This window comes from Thunnus thynnus, chromosome 6 (genome assembly GCF_963924715.1).
Source record: "Thunnus thynnus chromosome 6, fThuThy2.1, whole genome shotgun sequence".
NCBI lineage: Eukaryota > Metazoa > Chordata > Actinopteri > Scombriformes > Scombridae > Thunnus > Thunnus thynnus.
The window spans coordinates 18,123,104-18,146,894 of NC_089522.1; the positions used below are offsets into that span (position 1 = coordinate 18,123,104).

At 40.4% G+C, this 23,791-nt stretch overlaps 1 protein-coding gene across 4 annotated transcripts; it reads right to left on the reverse strand.

The window, feature by feature from the left end:
* Positions 1–1,860: 1,860 nt before the first annotated feature.
* Positions 1,861–23,483, reverse strand: mybpha (myosin binding protein Ha). 4 transcript variants are annotated; one of them, XM_067592318.1, is made up of 14 exons: positions 23,169–23,483; positions 21,360–21,419; positions 20,950–21,015; positions 20,403–20,537; positions 19,771–19,938; positions 15,720–15,808; positions 15,406–15,601; positions 14,853–14,992; positions 13,521–13,680; positions 11,674–11,810; positions 5,359–5,545; positions 5,095–5,158; positions 2,492–2,534; positions 1,861–2,164 (listed from the first exon to the last, which is right to left on the reverse strand). In XM_067592318.1, the coding sequence occupies exons 1-12, from the start codon at positions 23,440–23,442 to the stop codon at positions 5,118–5,120; spliced, it is 1,653 nt and encodes a 550-aa protein (XP_067448419.1). In that variant the 5' UTR covers positions 23,443–23,483; the 3' UTR covers positions 1,861–2,164; positions 2,492–2,534; positions 5,095–5,117. The 4 variants fall into 4 exon arrangements, with proteins under 4 accessions (XP_067448419.1, XP_067448422.1, XP_067448420.1 ...); XM_067592321.1 differs by lacking the exon at positions 23,169–23,483 and adding an exon at positions 21,805–22,163; XM_067592319.1 differs by lacking the exon at positions 21,360–21,419.
* Positions 23,484–23,791: the final 308 nt, after the last annotated feature.

Sequence of the window (23,791 nt, forward strand, 5' to 3'; positions counted from 1 at the left end):
GTCTTCCCCTTTTCAGGGGTGTAACAACAACACGTATGTTGACTACACACAAAAATCTAGTGTTTACAAAAAAGAAAGAGCAAAGACAGCACTGAACTGAAACCATGAGCTGAACACTGATAAGATAGACAGATAAGGACATCAGCAACATTGGCATCGTGCAGTTTATTAAGTCAACCTCACCCAGGTCTGTCACAGCAGGTTTTTACACAGCGCAACTCACTTACACCAGATTTCAGCTATGTTGCCACTTCAAATGCTATTTAAAAATGACTGTCACACATTGTATTTTGATGGCTGTTACCAAAATTGTGACCACATGGTATTAGAGGACTAACACTTCACCTGTGACCCAGGCTGAGTTTGACAGGGTCCAAACTCAATATGGCATTAACATCAGGGCCAGTGTGCTTTCATGTTAAGTGCCTCAAGTGAATAATGTAATAATAGTTGTCAAAAATAAGAGAGGTTAGCTGTTAATGAAATTTTACTTTAGCCATTAATTACTTGTTAAACATTGTTGTATTTAGGTGTTTTAATTTGGATATTTTTTGGGGGGGTTTGGCTTTGTTTTTAATATCTTGGTGCTATGTTCAAAGTGTTTTTCACATTGTATCTCTTGGATCCAATGTTTTGTTTTGTTTACCTGTCAATATTTGGTCAGCCATAACCTTACCAACGCCCCTGTGTCAGCAGACATCGGTCTTGTTCAATGACATTTAAACAGGGGGGTAGACTGAAAGTCCATCTTTTGGGCATCAATTACAAATCACCTGAGGAAAAGAAAGGTGTTCTCCAAAAGTTTGTAGTTTGATCTTTCATGGCAGATGGCAGCTGTAGTCAGCTGTAGCTAAAAAGTAGCACTGTGCAAACACTCAGTTTCTCCATAAATACACTATTTTTATGTTGCTCTAAAAGCTCCTGTCTGCAGTAGTGTATTCATGAATTTGTATTAAGCAAACCCATTGTAAATGATATACTGGTCAAGGTTATGGGAATGTTAAAGATCAGAACTGAGAATGGTGCCTCACACAAACTGCTCCAGTGGCTGATCACACTGTAGTTGTACTGAGCAGCTGCAGGGTGTAAACGAGTGTGGGCAGGGTGTGAAAGAGATAGAACTACTTTTCTAAAACCGCCTTGGTGAACAAAGGCTAAAAAAGAAAACCCACTGACTATAGCTGCCAAAGAGCAAGCTATAAAGTTTCCAGAGCCACCTTTCAGGGTGACACCTTGTGACTGTTTGATACAGTATTCATTTAAAGGGTCACTCCACCCAAAGAAAACACACACACACACACACACACACACACACACACACACACAAACACACACACACACACACACACAAAAGCTGACTTTATCACTGGTGGTATCTAGCCATGCAGATAGTTTTGGTTTTATGTGCTGAAGTTTAGAGATAAATGCCTCTGAGTCTATTTCTACTACTATTATCTCTTTGGTAAAACATACTTCCAATAAATATTGTTGGCAGCACAGTGTGTGAATGATCCAGACTAAAATTTAGAGTTTTTCTGATATTATCTCTTAATGCTTTAAGCACCACAAACAAAATGGCACTGTCATTGGGGTTATGGCAGAAATTGTAGAGATGGATATCTTGAAACCTCATCAGATAAATTTGAAAATATCTGCTACTACTGTTTGTAATTTGGATGAACCAACCATTTAATAACTATGCCATTATGCCACCCCTTTAGAGCCAACAGAACTGTCTATATACTTTGTCTATATAATTGTATATGTCATACAGTATTAGGAATTATGTGTAGAAATCCACATAATATATAATAAAATACATTTTTTATTACACATCCATACAGTCATTGCAATAGCATGTCCAAGGATTCACTGTTTTATTGAACTATTGTTATATACTATAACAATAGCAAATGGACACAGGCAGAAAAAAAACATTGTAAATATAGCTTTACATACATGTCACCAACTAAAATAACATACAACATTTGCAAACTGGGATGGGTCAGGTGGGTCCTCCCTGCACACTGGAAGGAGTGGTTCGGGTGGGTGAGGTTGGAAATAGAATTGAAGATGTTGGTATGTTGTGCTTTGTTCCTTTCTTCATTATGTACACACTGCTGCACCACCAGCCATGACTTTTCCTCTCACCTCCTCAAACAATCTGAACGAGATAAGAGAGACACGGAAAGTGTTAAAGGGATTTATTATACATGAACACACGCACGCACATGTTGTCCTAGGTGACTTTTGGCGACATTACATAGACTTACATTCATTTCCTGGAGACTTAGCCTAACCCTAGCCACTGCTTGGCTAACCCTAACCTCAACCACTGACCCAAAAATCAGCTTTTTCCTAATTGAGGACACAGCTTTTACTCCCAGTTGGACAAACTGTCCCCAATTAACTAGTCTTTGTGTCCCTGAAAGTACACACACACACACACACACACACACACACACACACACATACACACACATTAACTCACCTTAAAACATAAGACCTGGACTTCTGCTGGTCCTTTAACGACACTGGTGGAAAGATAATTAAAATGAGGAGAAGGTTAAATGGGGTCATGAGGTGCTAATAATCTCTTCAGCCGGGAATGTCCTGAGAGACACTGTGTGTGTGTGTGTGTATGTGTGCGTGCGTGTTTTCCACCGATGATTATCTGGCTCGGTTTCTGCCCTCTTAGCCCATTCTCTCTTCTTCTCACAGCACTCCACTCAGCCTGTTGACTCATGGTAATGTGAAGACTTTGGCTCTGTGTCAGATCATCTGGAGTCATTTTTAGAAGCTGTGGAGTGCCGGGCTGACATCACCTCTACCCCCCCTCCACCCAAAGGCGCTCCCTGTCTAATCCCTCGTTTGCCCCTAGAGGGGCCCTCCCATGTATGGCTGTGCCGTACAGGACCGCATCCCGACACTCTGTACAGACACCCACATGATCACGTCATCTATAGGGCGCAGCTCACTCTACAAGCCTTTGGTAATGTGATCACAAGTGGACAGCTGTAAATACAGGTGTGAATGCATCCAAACACATTGAAGATGCATTAAGATCTAATCACTTGAGATATATGCAAGGGCGATCAGGCAGGCATGTGACCCCATTTGAAGTGTAGGGTGAACACACATGTCCCTGACTGCACTGAAGGTCAACTTTGTAGTGTGCATGTAGCACAACAACTGCATCCAGTTTATTTGCTTATGCCAAACAACTCAGACAAAGAACTGAGGCCTTATATTCAAGGTTAAGTACCTAAATGATTCTGCAGTCGTCCTCTAGCATAAAGATGTGATTGCAAAATGTCAAATATTTTTGTTCTGGCTGTGGTCATAGTCATTTTGCTGTGTTTACATGTAATTTAAATACTGGATTATTCATCACTCTTTGCAGTATCATTTCTCGAATGTCTTTCTAAAGAGGAAACATGGCTTCCTTTTTTCAGGTTCATGGTTTAAGATAACTCACTTAAAAAAGCAATTTTCTTGCTGGAGAATAAAGATCATGTGTACGCTAAGCCAGTTTCTGAAACTTTTAAATGTGTGCATATGTGCATGGAAGTGATTGAGGACAGCTTAAATATCACTGTGGGAGCACCAAAGTGGAATGACAAGAAAAACCATTAACTTGTTTGCTTGTGGGCACATATCATTGTATCCAGAATAATCATAAATGAAGTCAAATTTAAACAAAACAAAACTGATTTCACATTACAAACTGAACAGTTTTCCACAAAAAACAACATATTATACCTTACAACAAAGCCTGCCCACTCATCGCATCACCAATAGACAGGTATATTTTTTAGAATATACACAATATTGGTATGAGAATAACTGCATACAAATGTGATGAGGTAGGGTAGAAACGTAAACAATGACCAAAATACATACATGCATATTCAAGTCACTGAGTGTTATTTGAATTATAAGAATTACCATTATATTTTATTTTTTAATGTGCTTTTAAATGAAGTATTGGTTCACACAAGTCTAGTTTGTGTTTAGGAGGAAGAGAGAAGAGATAGGGAAGACATATAAGAACGGGGAACTGATAGTTAACTGACAGGAAAACAGTAGCCTAGTTGACAGTCCAAACAAAGCTATGAGAGAGACCTGCAATCTAAAAAATATTTAATAATGTAATTGGCCCCTTGTGAACATGTTCTGAGTATACAGCAGCAATTGGATGTGATATAGCGTTTCACAGAGCTGTAAAAAGAAGTCTTTCACAACCTCCAGCTACCCTGGGCATCTCTTTACCAACATGCTGTGCCATCCATCCTTTTTTCTTTGTCCCTCCTCCTCCATCTTGCCACCCACTCTCACCACTCCAAGCTTTTTTTGTTTGTTTTTTACTTTAATGGGACTTCTCTTGTCAAAGCAATGGAGATGACACAGTGAGCATGCCTCCTTGAAAGGAAACACCACACAAGCATTTGAAACACTTAAATGAAAGTGCCAATACCCTCATCCAAATGTGGCTGCCTGATAGTGTGGGTATAAATAGATTAGAGCATTAAAAACATCAAATTTGGTATTTGTATTTGACTGACATTAATCTTTGCCACATTACCACATCCAAAAGCAGGCAGGACTTGAAATGCACAAGATGTACAGAAGAGAAAGGCAGGGAGGAGGGAGAAGAAATGGGGCCGTGAAGGCGAGGAAGAAAGAAGATGGTAAAAGGGGTGTTTTAAGAACACAGCAATTAATGGGTGGTCAGCACCCACTGGAGTATTATCAGTCTGCCAAACTGAAAGTCTGAAATCTATAGCATTAATGAGCGGTGTTGAACTACTGTGTTTAGTGCAGTTTTAAGGTACTTGTATTTTATGCTTCTTTATACTTCTTCTTCAATACATTTCAGTTTATGCCACAAAATATGATGCACTGTTATAGATTTAACTACTCAACAGTATACAAAGCAGTTAATAGTAGCTCCACCAACTGAAAATGCTGCTTACACCAACTTTTTACATTGTGGTATTGCTACTTTTACTTAAGTAATCTGAATGTCTTTCACCACAATATCAGTCTCTCTCTTGCACAAGAATATAAGTATTTCTTTGTCTTTGTCCTTACCTCTGGATGTTTATGTTGTTGGTTTATTTTCCCTTCTCCTTGTCAGCCTCTGGAAGAATAACCTCTGTTGAGAGAGGAATACACTGTATAGTTTAATTATGTTTTTAAATTGATTTAAATTCTGGCATTGTATTACAGTATCACAGTTTCACAAAAAGGTTGTCCAAAGTCCCAACATTTAGATTAAAGAGATGTTGTAACCTCTACAGATTTAGACTGTATTTACTGTTAACTTTGGTCCTTTGGTTGTCTGCGCATACGTACGTTTGACCTCCAGTTTGCAGGAAACCACGGCCTCTCCTTGAGCATTCTTGGCTCTGCAGGTGTACACACCACCGTCGAAGCTGCAGGGCTTACGGATCTCAAGGGAGCAGATGCCCTGTTGTGCAATCTGACGAAACTTGGGGTCGTCACCAATGACCATCTGATTCTTCAGCCACTCGATCTTGGGCTGAGGGGAGGAGAGGAGACCCTTATAAACTCATTAACATCATAGTCATAGTAACCACTGGTGTCCCCAAATGCAAAAAACAAAAAATCCTCTCAGCTCATGCTGATGTTTTGAAACTAATTTGCTGATTTTTTTTTACAACATCAGCAATGAGCTAGGGGAAAGTTTGAGATTTGTTGACACTTTTCAGTGTGTCAGACAAAGTAAAGACATTATTCAATTTTACATTTAAAAAGCATTTCTGAAATGGGTGCAAGGAGAAAAAAAATCACCCTTTTATTCTAATATGAATAAATATACAATTTTCACACAAACAGAACACTTGAGAGACCGGGTGTTTAGACTGTTGTCAACTTGATTTCCAATGAGCTCAGTTAGTCTATGGTGAGTGTTACAGTTCAGTAGACTTGGAGTAACATAAGACTTTTTTTGACCCCAGGTATGTACTGCTCTGGGTTTAAGTAGCGCTCTCCCTGCATGGATTTCCTGCTGGAACTTCATGGTCCAGGTTGAATTACACGTCAGCTGATGCATTCATAACTGTTTGCCTCAACCCTTTCTCAGTGATGTATGACACATATTTAGACCTGCGTGACTACTCACTACCACTTATATATAGATGTTTCTACTATTTTAGGGAGGTAGGGAACTGACGTATTAGTTCAAATAAAGGTAAAACGTTTTGTGATGACAGTTGTATGCAAAAGTTTGGGCACCCCTTGACAAATAACATATTTTGGTGATTTTTTTTAACGAAAAGATGTAAACACAGTCTCTCTAGGATAGGAAAAAAACAATATTTTCTGCAAACATTAATGCATAGTTAATTTTTATGTCATAAATTGGACAAAAATTTAAAAAAAAATACAAACATCAATGTGGCATGTGCACCCTAAGAGTTCTGAAGTTTCAGATTCTTTTTATGAGGTCTAAGACCTTAATCAGCCCGTTAGATCTGGGGCATGTCAGTTGTCATAAGGAAATGTCAGTTGGTGCCAGTTTCAAAGCTTCATAAATACTCTGAATCTTCAAACCTTGCGCAAACACTCAGCCGTGTGGTTAAACTGAAAAACCTGTTTCGGTTTAACCAGTGACCATGTTCTCTGGTGACTTTCATGGGATGTGTCGGGGTTGTCAGGGTTGTCGGGGTTGTCGTGGTTGTTGTGGTGACGGAAGCCATTGAAAACATGAACAGAACATGTATGTGTCCTCCTAAAGTCTTAAATTATCTTATGTTCAACACAGTATGTTCGTCTGGTCCTTTTTTTTATTACATTATGTAAATTAATTGGAGCTTGGCTAAAGTTCAGTCAGGAAGATTTTCTTTTGCATGCCAGGTGTAGTACTGTTGCTCTGTCATACTCATCTCTCACGCATGCTGGCTCTATTTCCTAGCTGTCAATGCCCATGGGCGCAGTTTGAGTTTCAGTTGTCACCAGCTGATCATTTCTAACAGTACAGCAACGCATTTTCATTGTTAGCCTATCATCTGGTTGTTGTCTTTTTAAATATGTTTCTGTCTCTCTGCTTTAGTCTGGCATGCAGCTGTTATGCGTGACCCTCCACCTCCCCATCTCCGCCCATTCCCTGCAGGATCATCAGTCTCATCAATTCATCAGCTATTAGTCGCATCCGAAGTCATCAGCCACCACCACCACCTGTGTCTGGATTCCATGGGGGGGGATCTGCTAAGGGACGATGTCCTCAAGGATGTCCCCAAAGACTTATGACTATCATTTCTATTTGTATAATAAATATCATCTTTTTTCCATTCACTTGTCTCTCCTGATTGAAACGGTGTTGCCAACAAGAAACATTCACATTTCTTCACTTATTTTTCTGAAATCAATCTTTTTGAATTACTTCCTTGAGATGAAACGCTGAATCTTGCTGCAGTATCCACACTGAGGGTCACTTGTTAAACCGAAACACCTGTTAACGATCAAAACTTTAAATCAAAACATTAAATTAAAACGGAATCATGCTTGATTTAACATTGATGACATTGGAAAGTGACATTGTTAGAGCCCTGGACTTTCCCATGAGTAAAACCAGGAGGAAGACATTTTAAAGGTAGGAACGGACTTCAGTTGTTTCATCTGTTTGTGTATGTGTGTGTGTGTGTGTTTGTGTGAGAGAGATGGTCTACACTGAGCCAGTCTGTACCTTTTGGTGACGTAGTTTCTGTATCGTATATGTATGCTTCACTATGGACTTATACTTGTATTTGATACTGCAACAGTCATAAAATTAAAAAATTAAATTGCAGTCATGAATGATTGTTGATGCAATATTGTATACAAATTAAGCATGACTGATGTTTGTACAGGTTGGACGGGTGGACGGTAATTGAGTCGTAATGGTACGGTTGGGGGGTTCCCGTCCTGGGCCCTGCCACGGGCTGCCCATAAAAACCAAATGCCCCGCCAGTGACTTTCCTCTGGCACCGGGACTGGATAGAAGTATGCAATGGAACATCCACAGACGCCTGATGCATTTTGGAAACAAGTGCTGTGGACTGATCAAGTTAAAATAGAACTTTTTAGCCACAATCAGCAAAGGTATGTTTGAAGAAAAAAGGAGCAGCATCTCATGAAAAGAACACCTTGCCAACTGTTAAGCATGGAGGTGGATCTATCCTGCTTTGGGGTTGTGTTGCAGCCAGTAGCACAGGAAACATTACATGGGTGGAGGGATGAATGGATACCACCAAATACCAAGTCTAAAAGCAAACATCACACCGTCTGTAAAAAAGCTGAAGCTGAAAAGAGGATGGCTTCTATAACAGGATAATCATCCTAAAAATACTTCGAAATCCACCATTGACTACCTCAAGAGACGCAAGCTGGGGGTTATCCATCACAGACCCCTGACTAACACATAATTAAAAATCTGTAGGTAGATCTTAGAAGAGCTGTGCATGCAAGAAAGCCCAAGAATATTGCAGAACTAGAAGCCTTTTGCAATGTGGAATGGAAGAAAATCCCACATAGAAGAATTGAAAGACTTTTAGTTGGCTACAAAAAGCAAGCTGTGATATCTGCCAGAGGGGTGTTACTAAGTACTGACTATGTAGGGTGCCAAAACTTTGGCACATGCCACAATGATGTTTTTATTTTTTTAGTTTTGTTCAATTTATGACATAAAAAATATCTATGCATTAATGTTTGCTGAATATATTCCATATTGCAGAGAGGCTGTGTGTTTACATCTTTTCAATTAAAAAAATCACAATCAAAATATGTTATTTGTCAAGGGGGCTCCCAAACCTTTGCATACAACTGTATGTTCAGTAAGTTATTCTCTGCTGAAACATAGATCAAATTTTTCTCTCAGCATTTGGAGATATGAATGTTGGTAAGTGTTAATTTGACACTGTAATATCCTTTTTTCAGTTGGAAATGTTTCTGCACGTACCAGGATGTGGGTGGAACATTTAAAATGGAAAATGACTTGATTTGAAGGTCTAAAACTAGGTTAAACAAACACTGTAAAGTGAACACATGTTATCTGTTGATGCTTCTCTTCCTATGTTACCCTCAGTGAAAGAGGAGGTGAAGGATGATGTTTTCATCCTGGGTCTTAGCCCAAGTATATTTGATCCTTTGGCAGTGAGGGGAGATGCTGCTGCTGATGAGGTTGATGATAATTTGCAAACCAACACCTCCAACACATGTTAGTGTTGCTAGTGATGGTTTTCCTGTAGGACCTGTGGGTTTTATGTGATTGCAGCAGTTGAGAGTATCACCCCAAAATCTGCGATAAAATGATTGAATCAGGAATTAGTCGGTGAATGCATTACGATTTTAAGAAAAAGAAACTGACAGTGAAGGAAAAGGGTAGGTAGGATTTTGATATATGTGAAAATACATTTTTAGCCATGCTATCAGCAAGGCTCCATGGATAGCAATGTTGGTCAATCCACCACTTTGGTCCATATTGAAATATCTGAACAACTATTGGATGAATAGCCATAAAATTTGGTTCAGACATTCACATGCTCCTCAGGATGAATTGTAATACCTTTGGTGATCCCTTAACTTTTCATCTACATGTAGTGTCATCATCAGGTCAAACTTTAAATTTCTCCAATACTTTAGTTTATGACCAAATACCTGTTGACATCAACCTGAGCTGCACTTTGTGATTAGTGCTAATTAGGGAAGCTAACATGCTAAACTAAGATGGTGAACATGGTAAAAATTGTACGTGCTAAACATCAGCATGTTAGCAATCTTCACTGTTAACCTTTAAAGGTCAGTTCAGTTCAGATTAAATGGTATTGCCATTTAAAGATGAAATCTATCCTTTGGCAATGCATCTTGCATGTCTGGGACTAAATCATTAAGTTTTTTTATTTGACAGAGTTAACTGACAAAACAATGTAAATTTCTCCTGCTCTAATTATCTTATTTTCCTCTGTTTCTTTCCTGTCCCTTCCTGTTTCTGTCTTTGGACATGCATGTGGCTGGATGTTACAGGGACAGTCAGTCACACTGATAACAGTGCTGCAGTCTGAAAGGGTGGCAAAAATAGTATCTTCTGTGAACCATCTCCACTTAGCCATTACAGGACAACAGACTATACCTCTTATCGCTGTCTCTTCTTTGTCGTCCCTGCCTATCTTCCCCAACATACTCTGCCTCTATACATGACAGCTCTTTATCAGAAAGAACAGGGCAACTTATCACAATACATGCCTTGCTGCTGGACCTCCTCATCAGTTCTTAATGGGCTGTGGACTCTGAGCCAGGGAGGAGACTGCGACTCAATAAACACATGCTATAAAACACTCACACCCCACATAAGTGTGAAATAATTCATTCTATAAAGATATATTTTTTTAAAAAAGCATGAGAAAGGAAGTGCATGCTTGAGTGGAAGAGAGAGAAACTGAGAGAAACGGAAATTTTATCTTATGTAATTCAAATCTTTGTAATTAACATTGAGGGATTAACCCGTGACAGCAGTTTCATATGTACGGGTTTAAACATGGGTTAAGTACACATTCAGAGTATGTGGGTCTCCTGTATGACAGGGGTATTACATGTCTGTCTCTCCATGGTCTCCCACGGACAATCAGTGGATATGTTTTCTCACAGCTGCTACTACTGGATTGCTCTGGCTGCAAAACTTGAATGCGCTTATCCACAGGGAGAGGCAGGGAGGACTCATTTAGACATGGTGAGTCTGCGTTTAAAGACCCTAATTTCAGAGCCCAGGGCGTGAATCAGCAACTGGGTCCTCTTCCATGCAGGCATCCACTTGGATGCATACTGACACATGCCACTTGAAAAAAATCCCACCACTGTTTCTGGACCTCCTCAGCTGTCTTTGAAACATCTCTCGACCAGCCCTTCCCCATCTTTTCATGGTTCTTCATGTTGGCTGTTGTGGTCAAACTGGGGCTCCTGTTTAAATTTGTCTTAACTACACTGGCATGTGGAGACTGTCCTGCAGACTGCTGCTGTCCTTGGTGAGTAGCCAAGGACAGCTAGGACGCATAATCAACCGTATTTCCACCGTGGCCTGCCACCTAAGCCGTCTGCGTCAGTCAGACAACTGTAAAGATATGTTTAACCAGAGCAACAGCCGCCAAGAACAGTGAGAGACAAATTGAAACTTCACATAGACATACCAGTGTTAGCCCTGCCCCAGTACTGCAGTACATCATTATAGCAGTGATATTAATACCTCATTTGAACAGCATACTCAAATGATTATCGAAGGGCCCTGGTAAGAACAAAGTTGTTTAAATATAGGATGAAAAATTTTATAATATAATTTTAGCTGTATGCAGCATAAAAATATCTCAGAACTTTCCAGGACAAAACCTTCCTCTCTCCACAGATGTTTCCCTTGCCTTATGTCAAGTGAGCATGTGCTACATCCAATCACAGGTGAAAACAGTAGCCAATCAGCAGCTCAGCGTAGCTCTCAGTAAGACATAATAAGAACACCATTCTGGACAAGATGTACACAAGATAATAGAAACATGAGCACAGAGCGCATATTAACCTGAGCAGGATACACAGGGGGTCATGGGCATGACACATGAAACAATACACTAATCCACGGGCCTCAATGCAAGCTGTAGTGTGTGTATGGACAGTAAGTGTATGCCTGACCTTGGGGGATCCACGAACAGAACACAGCAGCTTGGTGGTGTATCCAACAGTAGCGGCACGGTCGCTGAGGGGTGTGGTGAACTTGGGGGCCTCGGAGAAGTCGTGCTCCGGGTACTCAGGAGGCTTGTAGACAATACCTGAGAACACACAGAGCAAGGTCAAGATCTCGTATTGTTTGTGAAGTTACAACACCAGTCTAAATGCCAGTACCTTCAAAGTGGTAACTAATACTAAGTGTTTATTTGAATACAATTCTCAATCCAGACATGATCCTTCTGTACATATCAAAAGCCATGATAATTGGTGGCAGCACTGGAAAGTTTGCTGCTGTGAAGCAGCTGCAGTCATGTGACATGCACTACACAGAAGTAGTGGTTAGCCACAAGCACCTGACGTGTGTCTCAGTGTTTTTAACATCTATATTTGTGCAATTCTGGTATTTTTTCATTTAGAAATGTGCCAATTATTTGTATACAACCCTTGTATGCACTGCTGCATTATTTCCTATCATCAGATGCTCGAAATTTATTCACATCCCTACTCACGTCACCTAAAAGCACAAGTACATGTTACAGAATAGCCTTCAATAGGGATAACTGAAATCAATATCACAATAATAATACTACTAAAAATGAATCGCTAACTATTTTGATAATTGATTAATGAAGTAAAGAGAGTTAAGAGTTAAGCAAGTAAAAATTCCAGCTTCTTAAATGTGAATATTTTCGGGCTTCTTTAGTCTTTTATGATAGTAAACTAAATATCTTTGGGTTGCGGACTGTTGGTTGTGACAAAACAAGACATACCAGGTTGCATCTTGGGTTTTGGGAAACAGTAATAGTCATTTTTCACTATTTCCTGACATTTTATAGACCTGGCAGGGGTAGGAGAACCTACGGTAGATGTGAAACTCGCAAAAAACACAGCCCTCTCTAGAGCCAGTGTTTGGTTTGTCCATTCTGGGCTACCGTAGAAACATGGTGGTGCAATATGGCAGTCCTGGAAGAGAACCCGCTCCCTATGTAGATATAAAGGGCTCAATCTAAGGTAATGAAAACACAACAATTCTTATTTTCGGGTGATCATACACTAATTAAAACATAATTATGAATAATGTATTCCATTTCTACCAAGTCCGTTCTACTAGATGCCACTAAATTCTACACACTGCACCTTTAATCGATTAATCAAGAAAATAATTGACAAATTAATCGATAATGAAAATAATCGTTAGTTGCAGCCCTATTTAAAATGTCTTAAAAATAAAAGTAAAAAAAAAACAAAACATTGCAAATGTTCTCAAATGAATCAAAAATTAATTTGCCACTGATGTGTTGCCATAGGATATCATTATGATATGATCAATACTCTAAAAATATAGATAAGAAACCCAACAAGTCATGGCCTTTCAGATTACATTCTTGAGAGTGAAACTCAACCACACCTACATCACTGAATGACAGTCCTTGCAGAGAGGCAGGCACAGGTAAATATAAACACACACACACACACACACACACACACACACACACACACACACACACACACACACACACACACACACACAGGAAGAGAAACATTTACTCTGGCAGCTGTCTTAATGTTGTCTCAGCCTCTCTTGGCACCTGCCACTGGCCAAGACTGACTTATGATTCAAACAGTGTCAAGGGCATTTCCACTCCTCAAGTCTTCACTTTAACTACACACACACACATACTCAAGAAGACTGCAGCTCATTAAAATAATGTCACTATAGTGCCCACTTATACTGCAGTGCTACCACTAAAACTCTTTATTGTATCAACAAATTAACTCAAAAATTAGAGAACGAATCAAAAGAAGGTCACCTGTCTTCTGGATAGTGGCCACGTCCTTGGTGATGGCGCTCATTTCACTGATGCCCACTTGGTTCTCAGCAAACACCCTGAAGGAGTACGAGTTTCCCATGATGAGGTCTGAGACAGTGGCCGTTAGCCTGTGATAGTGCTCCAGCACTGTGAACCATTCCTGCAGCGGAGCAGAGCCAGTTTGGTACAGCACAGACAGAAAACTATACTGTGATACATCCTTATAGGATCAGTTACTAGTGAGCTATCATTACCAATTATTAGCCTGTCTTATGTTTCTGTCTGACTTTGATATACATCTTTGTGCTGGCAGTTACATTTTAGCTATATAAATTTGATGTATTATTATTGTTATTTTCATTTTGACAGGCAATGTGATCTAATTCTACCTAATCGTTTCCTCCTTCCATCCATTCAGACATCTGTTGCGGAGCTCATACGTAAGGATCACAAAGGCCTGTTTTAGGCTAATTCTCTAAACACGTCATTGTACCACCATGAATTAAAGTGTGATTTTCTGTGCATGTTTGTTTGTTTTCAAGTGTGTCCAAGAGAGTGTATTTTAAGTTCTTGGCTCTGGTAGTATTTTGCTAAAAATTTTAAAGGCTCCCTGGCAGCAGTATCCCATCACATTGCTGCCAGAACCATTTTTGGCACCATGACTCACAACTTTAAAAAGACCTATTAACATTTTGATAGACTGTCAAGTAAACCCCAGAGAAAAAAGGCACACCGAAGTAATCCAAGGCAGATCTACTGATTAGAGGCGTTTATCCGTATTGTATGAAGAAGAAAATGGGATTGGGGAGCAGTTGATGTCTAAATATTTTGCACATCTAGATCACCTCATATTACACATGTACATGTTAATGTTTCCAGTTGAATCAGTAGTTAATCAGCTGGATGAAGTGTCAGTATGCTGGAAATTAATTAGTTGGATGAAACATCGGACAGCAAAAGTGTTTATATCTGTTCCAAACAGTCTTCATAGAGATATACCCTAGCTCAAATATATCATTTTTTCAGACAGTCTCTTGTGAAAGGGGTTGCTCAAACATTGCTGATGTTCGCACCTCCACACACAAGTTAGAAATTGTCAAGCGCAGCACCCCCAAATTCTGCTTCAGATGCTGTTCAACACCTTAACCCCCCCCCCGATGCAAATAAAATATCCAAAATTGTCTTCCCATATGGCTGGGCTTTTGAAAAAAAATCTCTTTCTATTCCACAATTTCCATTCAATTTGTATAATGTCTGCAACTCCACACACGGTCTGACAACATGATTAGTTTGGTGTAAGACGGTGTATTTGTATGTGAGCTCAGGCCGTACCCCGGTCTTCTTGTCGGCCTTCTGGATGGTGTATCCTGTGATATCAGTGTTGCCATTATCCTTGGGAGGAGTCCATTCCAGAGCAGCGTTGAAGCCCCAAGTGTCCACCAGCTTTACACTGGCAGGAGGACCAGGCAGCTCTGAGGAGACACATTACTGTTAACTATTACTTAAAAAGATTCAAATCATCACCAGTGTGTTCCTAAAAGTACGAAAGGTCTCTGCTCCCAAAAATGACTCATATATTTGTATGGTAACACCTCTAAAGTCAGCTCGCACATTAAACACCAACAGCTGACAGCTGGCTCAAGCACTCTGGGTCAAATGGCATCATTGTTAGAGGTGTGATATATGTGGGCGAGTGCTTTGGATTTCATTTGGAGGAAGTCACAAGTCTTAAAACCAATGAGGCGTGTGTTTGTCAACAAGTCCGCTAAGGAGATTAAACAGTGAGGTCTGAAATTCATTCATACATGTCGCACGCACACGCCTGCTTCCATATGTGTGCTTGTTTATGTTGTGTTCAAACATACGTTTGCCATGTGCGACTCACCAACAATCTGAAGGGTGAGGGTGGTTCTATCTTCAAAGCTGTCCACCTTAACAACCATCTCATAAACACCAGAGTCTTCTCTTTGAGCTCCACGGATAAACAAGATGCTGTCCTTGGTGCTGTTCCTGATGTTGACCCTCTTTGGATCCAAAGGCTGACCATCCTTAGACCAGGACACGATAGGTTTGGGCTTTCCCTGAGGAAAGAGATGAGGAGATGAAAGGTAAAGTGTGTGGTGACTGTAAAGTTCTCTATGTTCACTGTACATGTTCCTCATGGGATATTCAGTATGTAATATCTGTGTGCTGGCTTACAAGAAACGGGATGACCAGGTTGATCTGCTCTCCAACCTTCTTGATATAGCGAGATCTGAGAGTGCGGGGCATACGGATCCTTGGGCGGTCTGAAAAACAAGAAGTCAAGTCAAGCACGTTTTATATTCTGATGATCTGAATCTGATTTGTTGCACTTGCTGATACATTTTTGAAAAAAATGACACGACTAACTCAATCATCCACTTGACAGCTTCAGCCATCATTACAGCGTACAGTGCGCTAATTTCAAAGTGTACTCTTCCCACTCGTTTTACAAAGAGGGTCGGTCATGTTTGTGCAACATGACAGGTCAACAAGCCCTAAATAGATTGGCCACTGCTAGCAAAAAGCTTCATCACAGAAGGAGCTCAAATTTAAGCACCAACTTAGTTAATAATTGTTAAAGGATGATGATCCTGTTTTGCATTTATAAACAGTCTAAACATTTAATAAATAGCTTATAATAATTATAATGTAGTTGTAAGAAGCTATAAGGACATTTTTAACTGGGGATGGTGTATAAACCGAGCAGTATAACACAGTTGTAATGATATAAAATATGTCCTTATATGTGCTTTTAACTACATTATAGTGTGTTATAAACTATTTATTTAATGTGTGTACTGCTTAGAAATGCTAAATGGGGGATTAAAAGTATTATAGTAGTGTTACCACATTTGATATTATAAATATTGACATTTAAGTTTCATTGATGATAATGACTAGTAATACATAAAAATGGATGTAGGGAATCTAGTTGGACAAAGTTTCTGTGTCTGTGCGTGTGAGGAAAAGTACAGTATCTAGGCAGAGAGGCAAAGGAAGAAGACCCTGCATCCAGCAGCTCTTAAAATAGCTTTAGTGACGAGAAAGTCTTGGATGAACCCTGACAAGTGTTCCCTCATGTCATGCACAAAGAAGCAGCAGGAGGATGTCATCACTTCCAACTGATTGGTCCAACATCATATCTAGAGACACTGAAGTACAACAGACTCTAAACTGCGGTGACTGCTGGTGTGTTTTAGCTGTAAATATAATCTTGTGGATGAAATTGGTTGAGTGGTTGAGACTTAGCAGCGATATTTATTTATGCTGGATGGTTTGGTTCAGGCTGGGTGCTAAGTATCAAGAACTGCATCCCTCGCATGTTTCTGCATAAGCAGCAAACGTCTGAAAAGCTCTTTGGGCTTACAGGATATATAAAACCACAGAGCTGCTGCCCTCCATCACCTTTCTCACCCTGCTGCAGCCACTGTCTCTCCTCATCAAGACGTCTTCTGATCTGAGCCCATCGACAGCCTGTCCATTTTCTTATTGCTTTTCTGTCACACTCTTTCCCTCTGTTGTACTCCACCTCACTTGGTTTCTTGCCCACTCTGTCTCATCCTCCTTGTCCTAACATTTGGTGCTATAATTCAGGCTGTTGGGACCTTGCTGCACATTGCTGCAGGGATCTGCCTCCGGGAACCATCATTCCCAATAAAGTCTACCTCCAGATTTGGCTCAAACACTAATCCGCGCTAATCAGCACACTTCCCAGCAATGCCCAGAAGTGTTGTTGACATTACAGCATCCAGTAGCCAGCAAGTCCTCCTGCAAACATTCTATAATCTGTCTTTGTCTCTGGATAAAAGTGTCTTTGTGGGGGGCTTTCAGCATATGTGGGACAGTGTGTCTTTATCAAAAGCTTGTACATGTATGTGGTTGTCTGGTCAGGACAGTGTGTGACTGACACACAGCTGAATTTAACCCCCACAAGCCACCCAGAATCCGTCAATTAGGCTCGTGTTTCGCTCCCCTCAGTTGACCAGCAGTTCTGGTTGCATGACCGCATTTCTCCACTAAACTTTCCTGTTTGTTCGCAGTAGTTTGAACCCCAAGCAGGAAATAGACAGTCAGAGACAGTAAGCTGTCCTTCTGAAAGTGGATAACTGGGATAACTGTCAGCTCAGGTCTACATGTCAACGTGACTCAAAGTGTGAATGCTGATGGAAATTCACAGCTCCGGTAGCAAAACCAACTCTGGTTTAAACAGAGTATCACAATGTAATTTTAAACATACTGTATCCAACCAGCTAGATAGGAAAGATATACAGACTGGAGCTGGGTATCGAACGTAAACACTTTTTTGGGCAACAGAATATCAAAACCGTCAAGCACTGAAAACTGGAATCAAACGCCTCAGATCTGTAATCTTGTTTGCATATCATTCATGATTTAAATCATAATATTAGATTAAATCTCGATGAGGCGAAGTTCTTGTACGACTGCTTGTGTTTTGACACCATCTGAAATTGAGAAATTTGGTTTCTCTTCTAAACTGAAACACGACTAGCCATGCTAGTGGCTCTGTGAGGCTGCAGCATTTAGGCACAATGTTAGCATTTTTGAGCTAAATGCTAACATCAGCATGCTCAGTGTTACAATACAAACATGCCAATGTTAAGCAAGTGTAATGTTTACAATGTTCACCATCTTAATTTTAGCGTATTAGCATGCTAACATTAACTACTCGGCACTGAACACAAAGCCTGATGGGAATGTTATCATTTTTGCAGGTATCTTGTCATATAACAAAGTATTAAACAAGTAACATTTTTGACCTGACGATTGTGCTGGATGAGAAATGAGGGGATCTGCAAAGTGATTACAATTCATCTTGAAGGGGACATGAATGTCTGCTAAAAAAATTCAAAGAAATCAATCTAATAGTTGAGATATTTCAGTTTGGAAAATTTCAGTTGTTTCCATTCCTGAAAGCAAAGTATCAAAAAAAGTATATTTTTTACTATGAGCACTGACAATCTGGGATTGCGTTGGAAATAGCATTAAAAAAATTACAGAGACAATGAAATCTTTAAAAATGAATTGTTATCATATGCTATGGATATGTTTATATAATGTCATTAAGTGATACCTGCCAGACATCAGAGATAAACTGCCATAAGTTTTAGTGAGAAAGTGACAGTTGCACTCACGAGTCAATAAAGTCAATAAAGTCAATAAAGTCAATAAAGAATATGGCTTCCAGATGGCTCATTAGCCAAATGATTTCCTTTACCTGACAGAGACTGCTATTAAATCATCTTGAACACTGATGCAGCACTAACCAGACAGTGACTCAATGCAGCACCCATGTGTGAGACTATGTGGTGCTGTGGTGAAACAGATCTTGTTCACTATAAGAGGAAAAGTGTCTGGGTCTAGTGTTTTTCTTTGGTCATGTGACTTGTATATCTATATCCTAGAAATGCAATATTGACTACAATCAGATAATCAATTAAGGTTCATGTTACATACAAAATACATTTTATGTCTCATCTTGTTACCTTTGTGACAAATCTCTGTAAGTCCTTTAAAGTGTTACCAGCCACAAACAAATACTCAAAGACTGCTGCTATGATTTAATAAAATAAAAATACAAGTAGACATTTTGTGAGTGCACAACCTAGTTATATGTCATACCTGCTGAAGGTGTGTGTACATACAAGTGAAAGCATGTTTTACAGCTAATGAAAGGTCTTGTCAGCACCTGTGGGATTTATGTGCATACATCTGTGCAGTCCATTTGAAACCCTGGTAGTTAATACTACCTCTGTCTCCCTGGTTGCAACATGAGTATTTTAAGGATAGGTCATAAGTTACAACTATCAGAGAGCTCCTGATAAAGACGGGGACAGACAAGTTTCTTTATTTACACCAAAAACAAAAAAACAACAACAAAAAAACAACACCTTTAGGGAAATTTTGACTTTTGGGGAGAAATCCAAGAAAAAATTTGACTTTTCACATCTATTCCTTTTGCTAATAATCTCATACTGTATGTTTAACATAAGAGTTTAGCCAAACTTTGTCAGAGTTTGTATGTAGTATGACAGATTTTCAAAGTTTGGTCTGCACTTTCTCAATGTTTACACATGCTCATGATTGCAGTTTGGGCTTTTTATATATTCCTCCCTGCACTTCTAAACTGAGTGGAATTTTCCTTTAAGTAGATACCTATAAGTGGCCTGTTTTATAGTTTGGAAAATGACATTTGGCTGCTACTCACCAACAATCTCACGGATTGGCACAGGCTCCACAAGAGTACCAGGTTCACTGCGGCCACCAGGGTTTACAGCTATCACGCGCACATGCAGCAGGTCACCGGCTGTCAGATCCTTGATGCAGTAACGGTGAGCTGGTATCACCTCCTCATTAGCTACAACCCAGTCTGTTGCTGCAGGGAAAAAAGAGTTTGAGTTATTATGTGGCTTTTAGTGCTATTTATCACTTTTGCTGTGCGTATATGTGACATGATAGCATGGAAGGCTGCAAATAATTTTCTTCCTATAGGTTTTTTTTCATTCATCTAAGTGTAAAACATCCCTTAATGGGATACGTTAAGTGGTTTATCGCCTGTCGACACACGTTTACAAACAACTTGCCCATAAGGAGTACACTGTGACTGCCATGATGAAATCTCAGAAGGCATGCTGTCATCTGAGCAAACGAGCACTTCTAAAAGTGGTGTCAGGAGATACAGTGACAGCCGGTGAAATGCTGCCTGCCGTATACGGCCTGGACCCAGCGATGAGTCTATCTGCCCTCTGACACTCCGGGGACAGGTGCAGCCTCGCAGCCTCACATACTGTACGTACACACAAAGCACATGAATGTGTTCACTAGCGTTTCCAGACTTACTTCCATCCTTGCAGTACTCAATGGAGTATCCGTCCAGGCCGGAGTCTCCAATGGTCTCGGGTGTCTGCCAATTGATGGTGAGGCTGGAGTTGTTCACATCTTCCACAGATACGTTCAGAGGAGCGCTGGTGGGGGCTGAAGGAGATTTAGACAGTGTAGATTAATTAAGGGGTGTAGTGGATGAGAGTAAGATGAGATGAAATTACACAGAAAAACAAAAAATGCTCTCCATTCTACATCACCATTTGGGATTTAATTTCAAACATATTCAATACTGCATATCAATTTCCATAATGATTCATCATCTGATGTTATTATTATGTCAGTAATCTTATTATCATCCTGTCAACAATGGAGTTTAGTTGCATTAAATCTTTGTGCCAAGTGCCAACAATTTTCCATCATCTTATGAATCATCTGGGAGGAGTAGTTGCAACACATTTCAAATGGTGTGTATCTCACTGGAGCTGGAACAGAAATGTTCACTATGTCATCTCTCAGTGACTTTGATTAGGTGTTCGAAGCAGAGCATAAATGTTGGTGTTACCTGGAGGAGGTGGGGGTGTGGGCGCTTTGGGTGGCTCCTCAACTACGGCAGCTTCTGCTGGAGCAGCTAGCGTTAAAAAAACAGCAGGTCTTAAAAAGCGATAAATAACCAGAGCATCTTTTCCAATAGTAACATTCCAACCTGTAACTTTTCAAAACTACATTCACAGTCAGATTTTAAATTTGGATGAGCTACTGCATGCGGGTCACTGTGGGTTTCTATTGGAAAAGATATCAAAGGGTTCAAAGTTTTGTTAAAAATATACTGGGCGTCACAGCTGGGGAAATGCATGATGGATAGCACTTGATTGATGCCATATTAAATAAAGCAGTCGTTATTTGTGAATGTTTGCAGAGTACTTTGTGACTGAGTAGTTATGCTGCCGTCTGTGTGGTGGTTTATGTTTTTACCGTCTGCGGGAGCATCTGCAGCGGGGGCAGCAGCACCGTCTTCAGCGGCGGGAGCAGCAGCTAGTGTTAAAATGCCATTAGGGAAGCCAGTTAATGACCTACATTATGACGTTACTCGTGCAAGGAATCAATCAGATTCAAGCTAATTGAATCAAAATGTACACCACTGAAGCAAGCAGCAGGACAGCGCAGCGGGGACGAAGCTTTCTGTATTTCACAGTGACAAGAATGGAGGATGAACACATTTTAAGACCATTACATGTTAACATAAAGAAACATAATGGATTGTTAAAAAAGACTGAAATAAAACATGAAAATGTACACATGAGGAAGTTTACAGATAGAAATACTAGTAAAGACAACAAGTCAAAAGCAGGTAACACACAGCATGTGTGGGAGAAAGTTGGACACACAAACACATATCATGCCTGTGGTGTGTGTTTACCCTCTGTGGGAGTTGTTGAGGCGGCTCCTTCCTCGGTGGCCATGGTATCAGCAGAGGTTAGGGGTTACATGTTGAGGTTAATAGGCAAAAACAATACCTGTCGTTCTACTACATCCACCACTTATGTACTTTACCATCAAGGAATGGTGAACAACAGAGTCTTTAAATGTAATAAAATAGAGACGCCTTCTACTGCAGGAGGACAGGCAGAGTAAGAGAAGTCAAAAACCAGTAGAACAGTAATGAACAAATGGGGAGTAACTGGTTGATCTCTGGATCTAGCAGTACCTGGGTGGTGATGTAGATATCACTGGTGGGTCCAGCAATGCAGCCATTGTATAGGTCCCATAAATTATGTGCTGCAAGTTGTTCCTTTACCTCTTACAGGAACTGTGTCTGCAGACGCAGACTGCACGGACTTGGGCAGGACTTGGCTGTGTCATTGTGAATGTAAGCAGATTAATGGTAGCATTAACAGTACTGTGATTTATCCTCAGCAAGGGTAGTCACATTTTTGCAGCTAGTAAAGAAGTTATTTCTATATCTGGAGAAAATGGCCTTGACAAAAGCAGTTGTGGTCTATTAAGTTAATTAAAGTCCACTGCTATTTCCAGTCTCCAGCAGTCCTGCAACATAAACAGTTCAACCACTGATGCCCAGAATGTCTTCATAGACACAGATTCGTGTTCGTATTATACTATACCTCGTGATGAAGTGACATTAGAGCAGATTCTAGTTTTCACTGGTAGCTTCACATCATGTAGTGATGAACTACCACATTTTGTAAGAATATTTCAGGTCTGTTAAAAGAGCAGGGCTGGTGTCTCCTTTGACACTAGCCAAAGTCAGCTGCATTCACCTATTTTATCAATGGTCAGTTATACTGTGTGAGTTAGTACTGAAGCATACAAGCTGAATGTGAGTGCAACATCAATAAATTGCAGAATTCTGTGCTTTAAATTCACCCAGAGATCCTGCAGGGGTGCAGGATCTCTGGGATACTTGAAATTTCAGGAGCCATATGGATCATCAAGTGCAAGATAACTCATGATGTCACTATTGATGCATGCAGAAGAAGACGAGCTGTTAAACGGGTGTTAAACGTGTAAAAACTGTTTGTATGACTGATACTGTTCATATAGCTTTATGTGGAAAAGACCATGCTCCCAAATTCTAGTCACTTATGAATGTTTAATTGTAAGTCCCTGCATGACTGAGATTTAATCAGATTTAATAAGCAAATCAATTACACTTTAAACCAAAAACGTTGACTAGTTGAGATTAGTAAAGTCAACTAACTCAAGTTAATTTTCAAGACAGATTTCCGCAGTTATGATAATGCCTTTATCTCCTTGCTTCAGTACCTGGAGCGCTTCCCTCAGCAGCGGGGGTGTCCTCTGCTGGGGCGGCGGGCGCTCCCTCTCCCTCCTGGCCTGCAGGAGCTGCCTCTCCCTCGGCTGCAGGAGCTGCCTCGGCTGGTGCTTCGGCTGGGGCAGCTTCCGCAGGTGCAGCCTCTGCAGGTGTTTCCGCAGGTGGGGCCTCTACAGGAGCGGGCTCAGGCTCCGGGGCGGGCTCAGGTGCCTTCACCGGAGCCTTCTTGGCTGGGGACTTCTTGATGGGCGCAGGTTTGCCTGGCATCGCGCTGACAGACGGCCAGTTCCTCTGGATGAAGAAGCCAGCAGGGGTTTAGGTAATATATATAGAGTGTGAGGGTTGGTGGGCTTGTTGGGAACTCCACCTCCTCCATTCCCAGACTTTGATACCCACCTCCTCATTTGAGTAACATCCTAATGCCTGTTTTGACCTGGAACCTGGTCAGCAAAACAGAGGCAGCACAAATCCTAGCTCAGTTTGACGTCAGTAACACTTTAAAAAAAAACATGGACAAGAAATAAAACAAACATTTAAGAAGTTATATGATGAAAAATAGCATCCCATTCTGATACAATGGCCTAATAAACGGTCACAATAGTATTGGCGCCCTCAT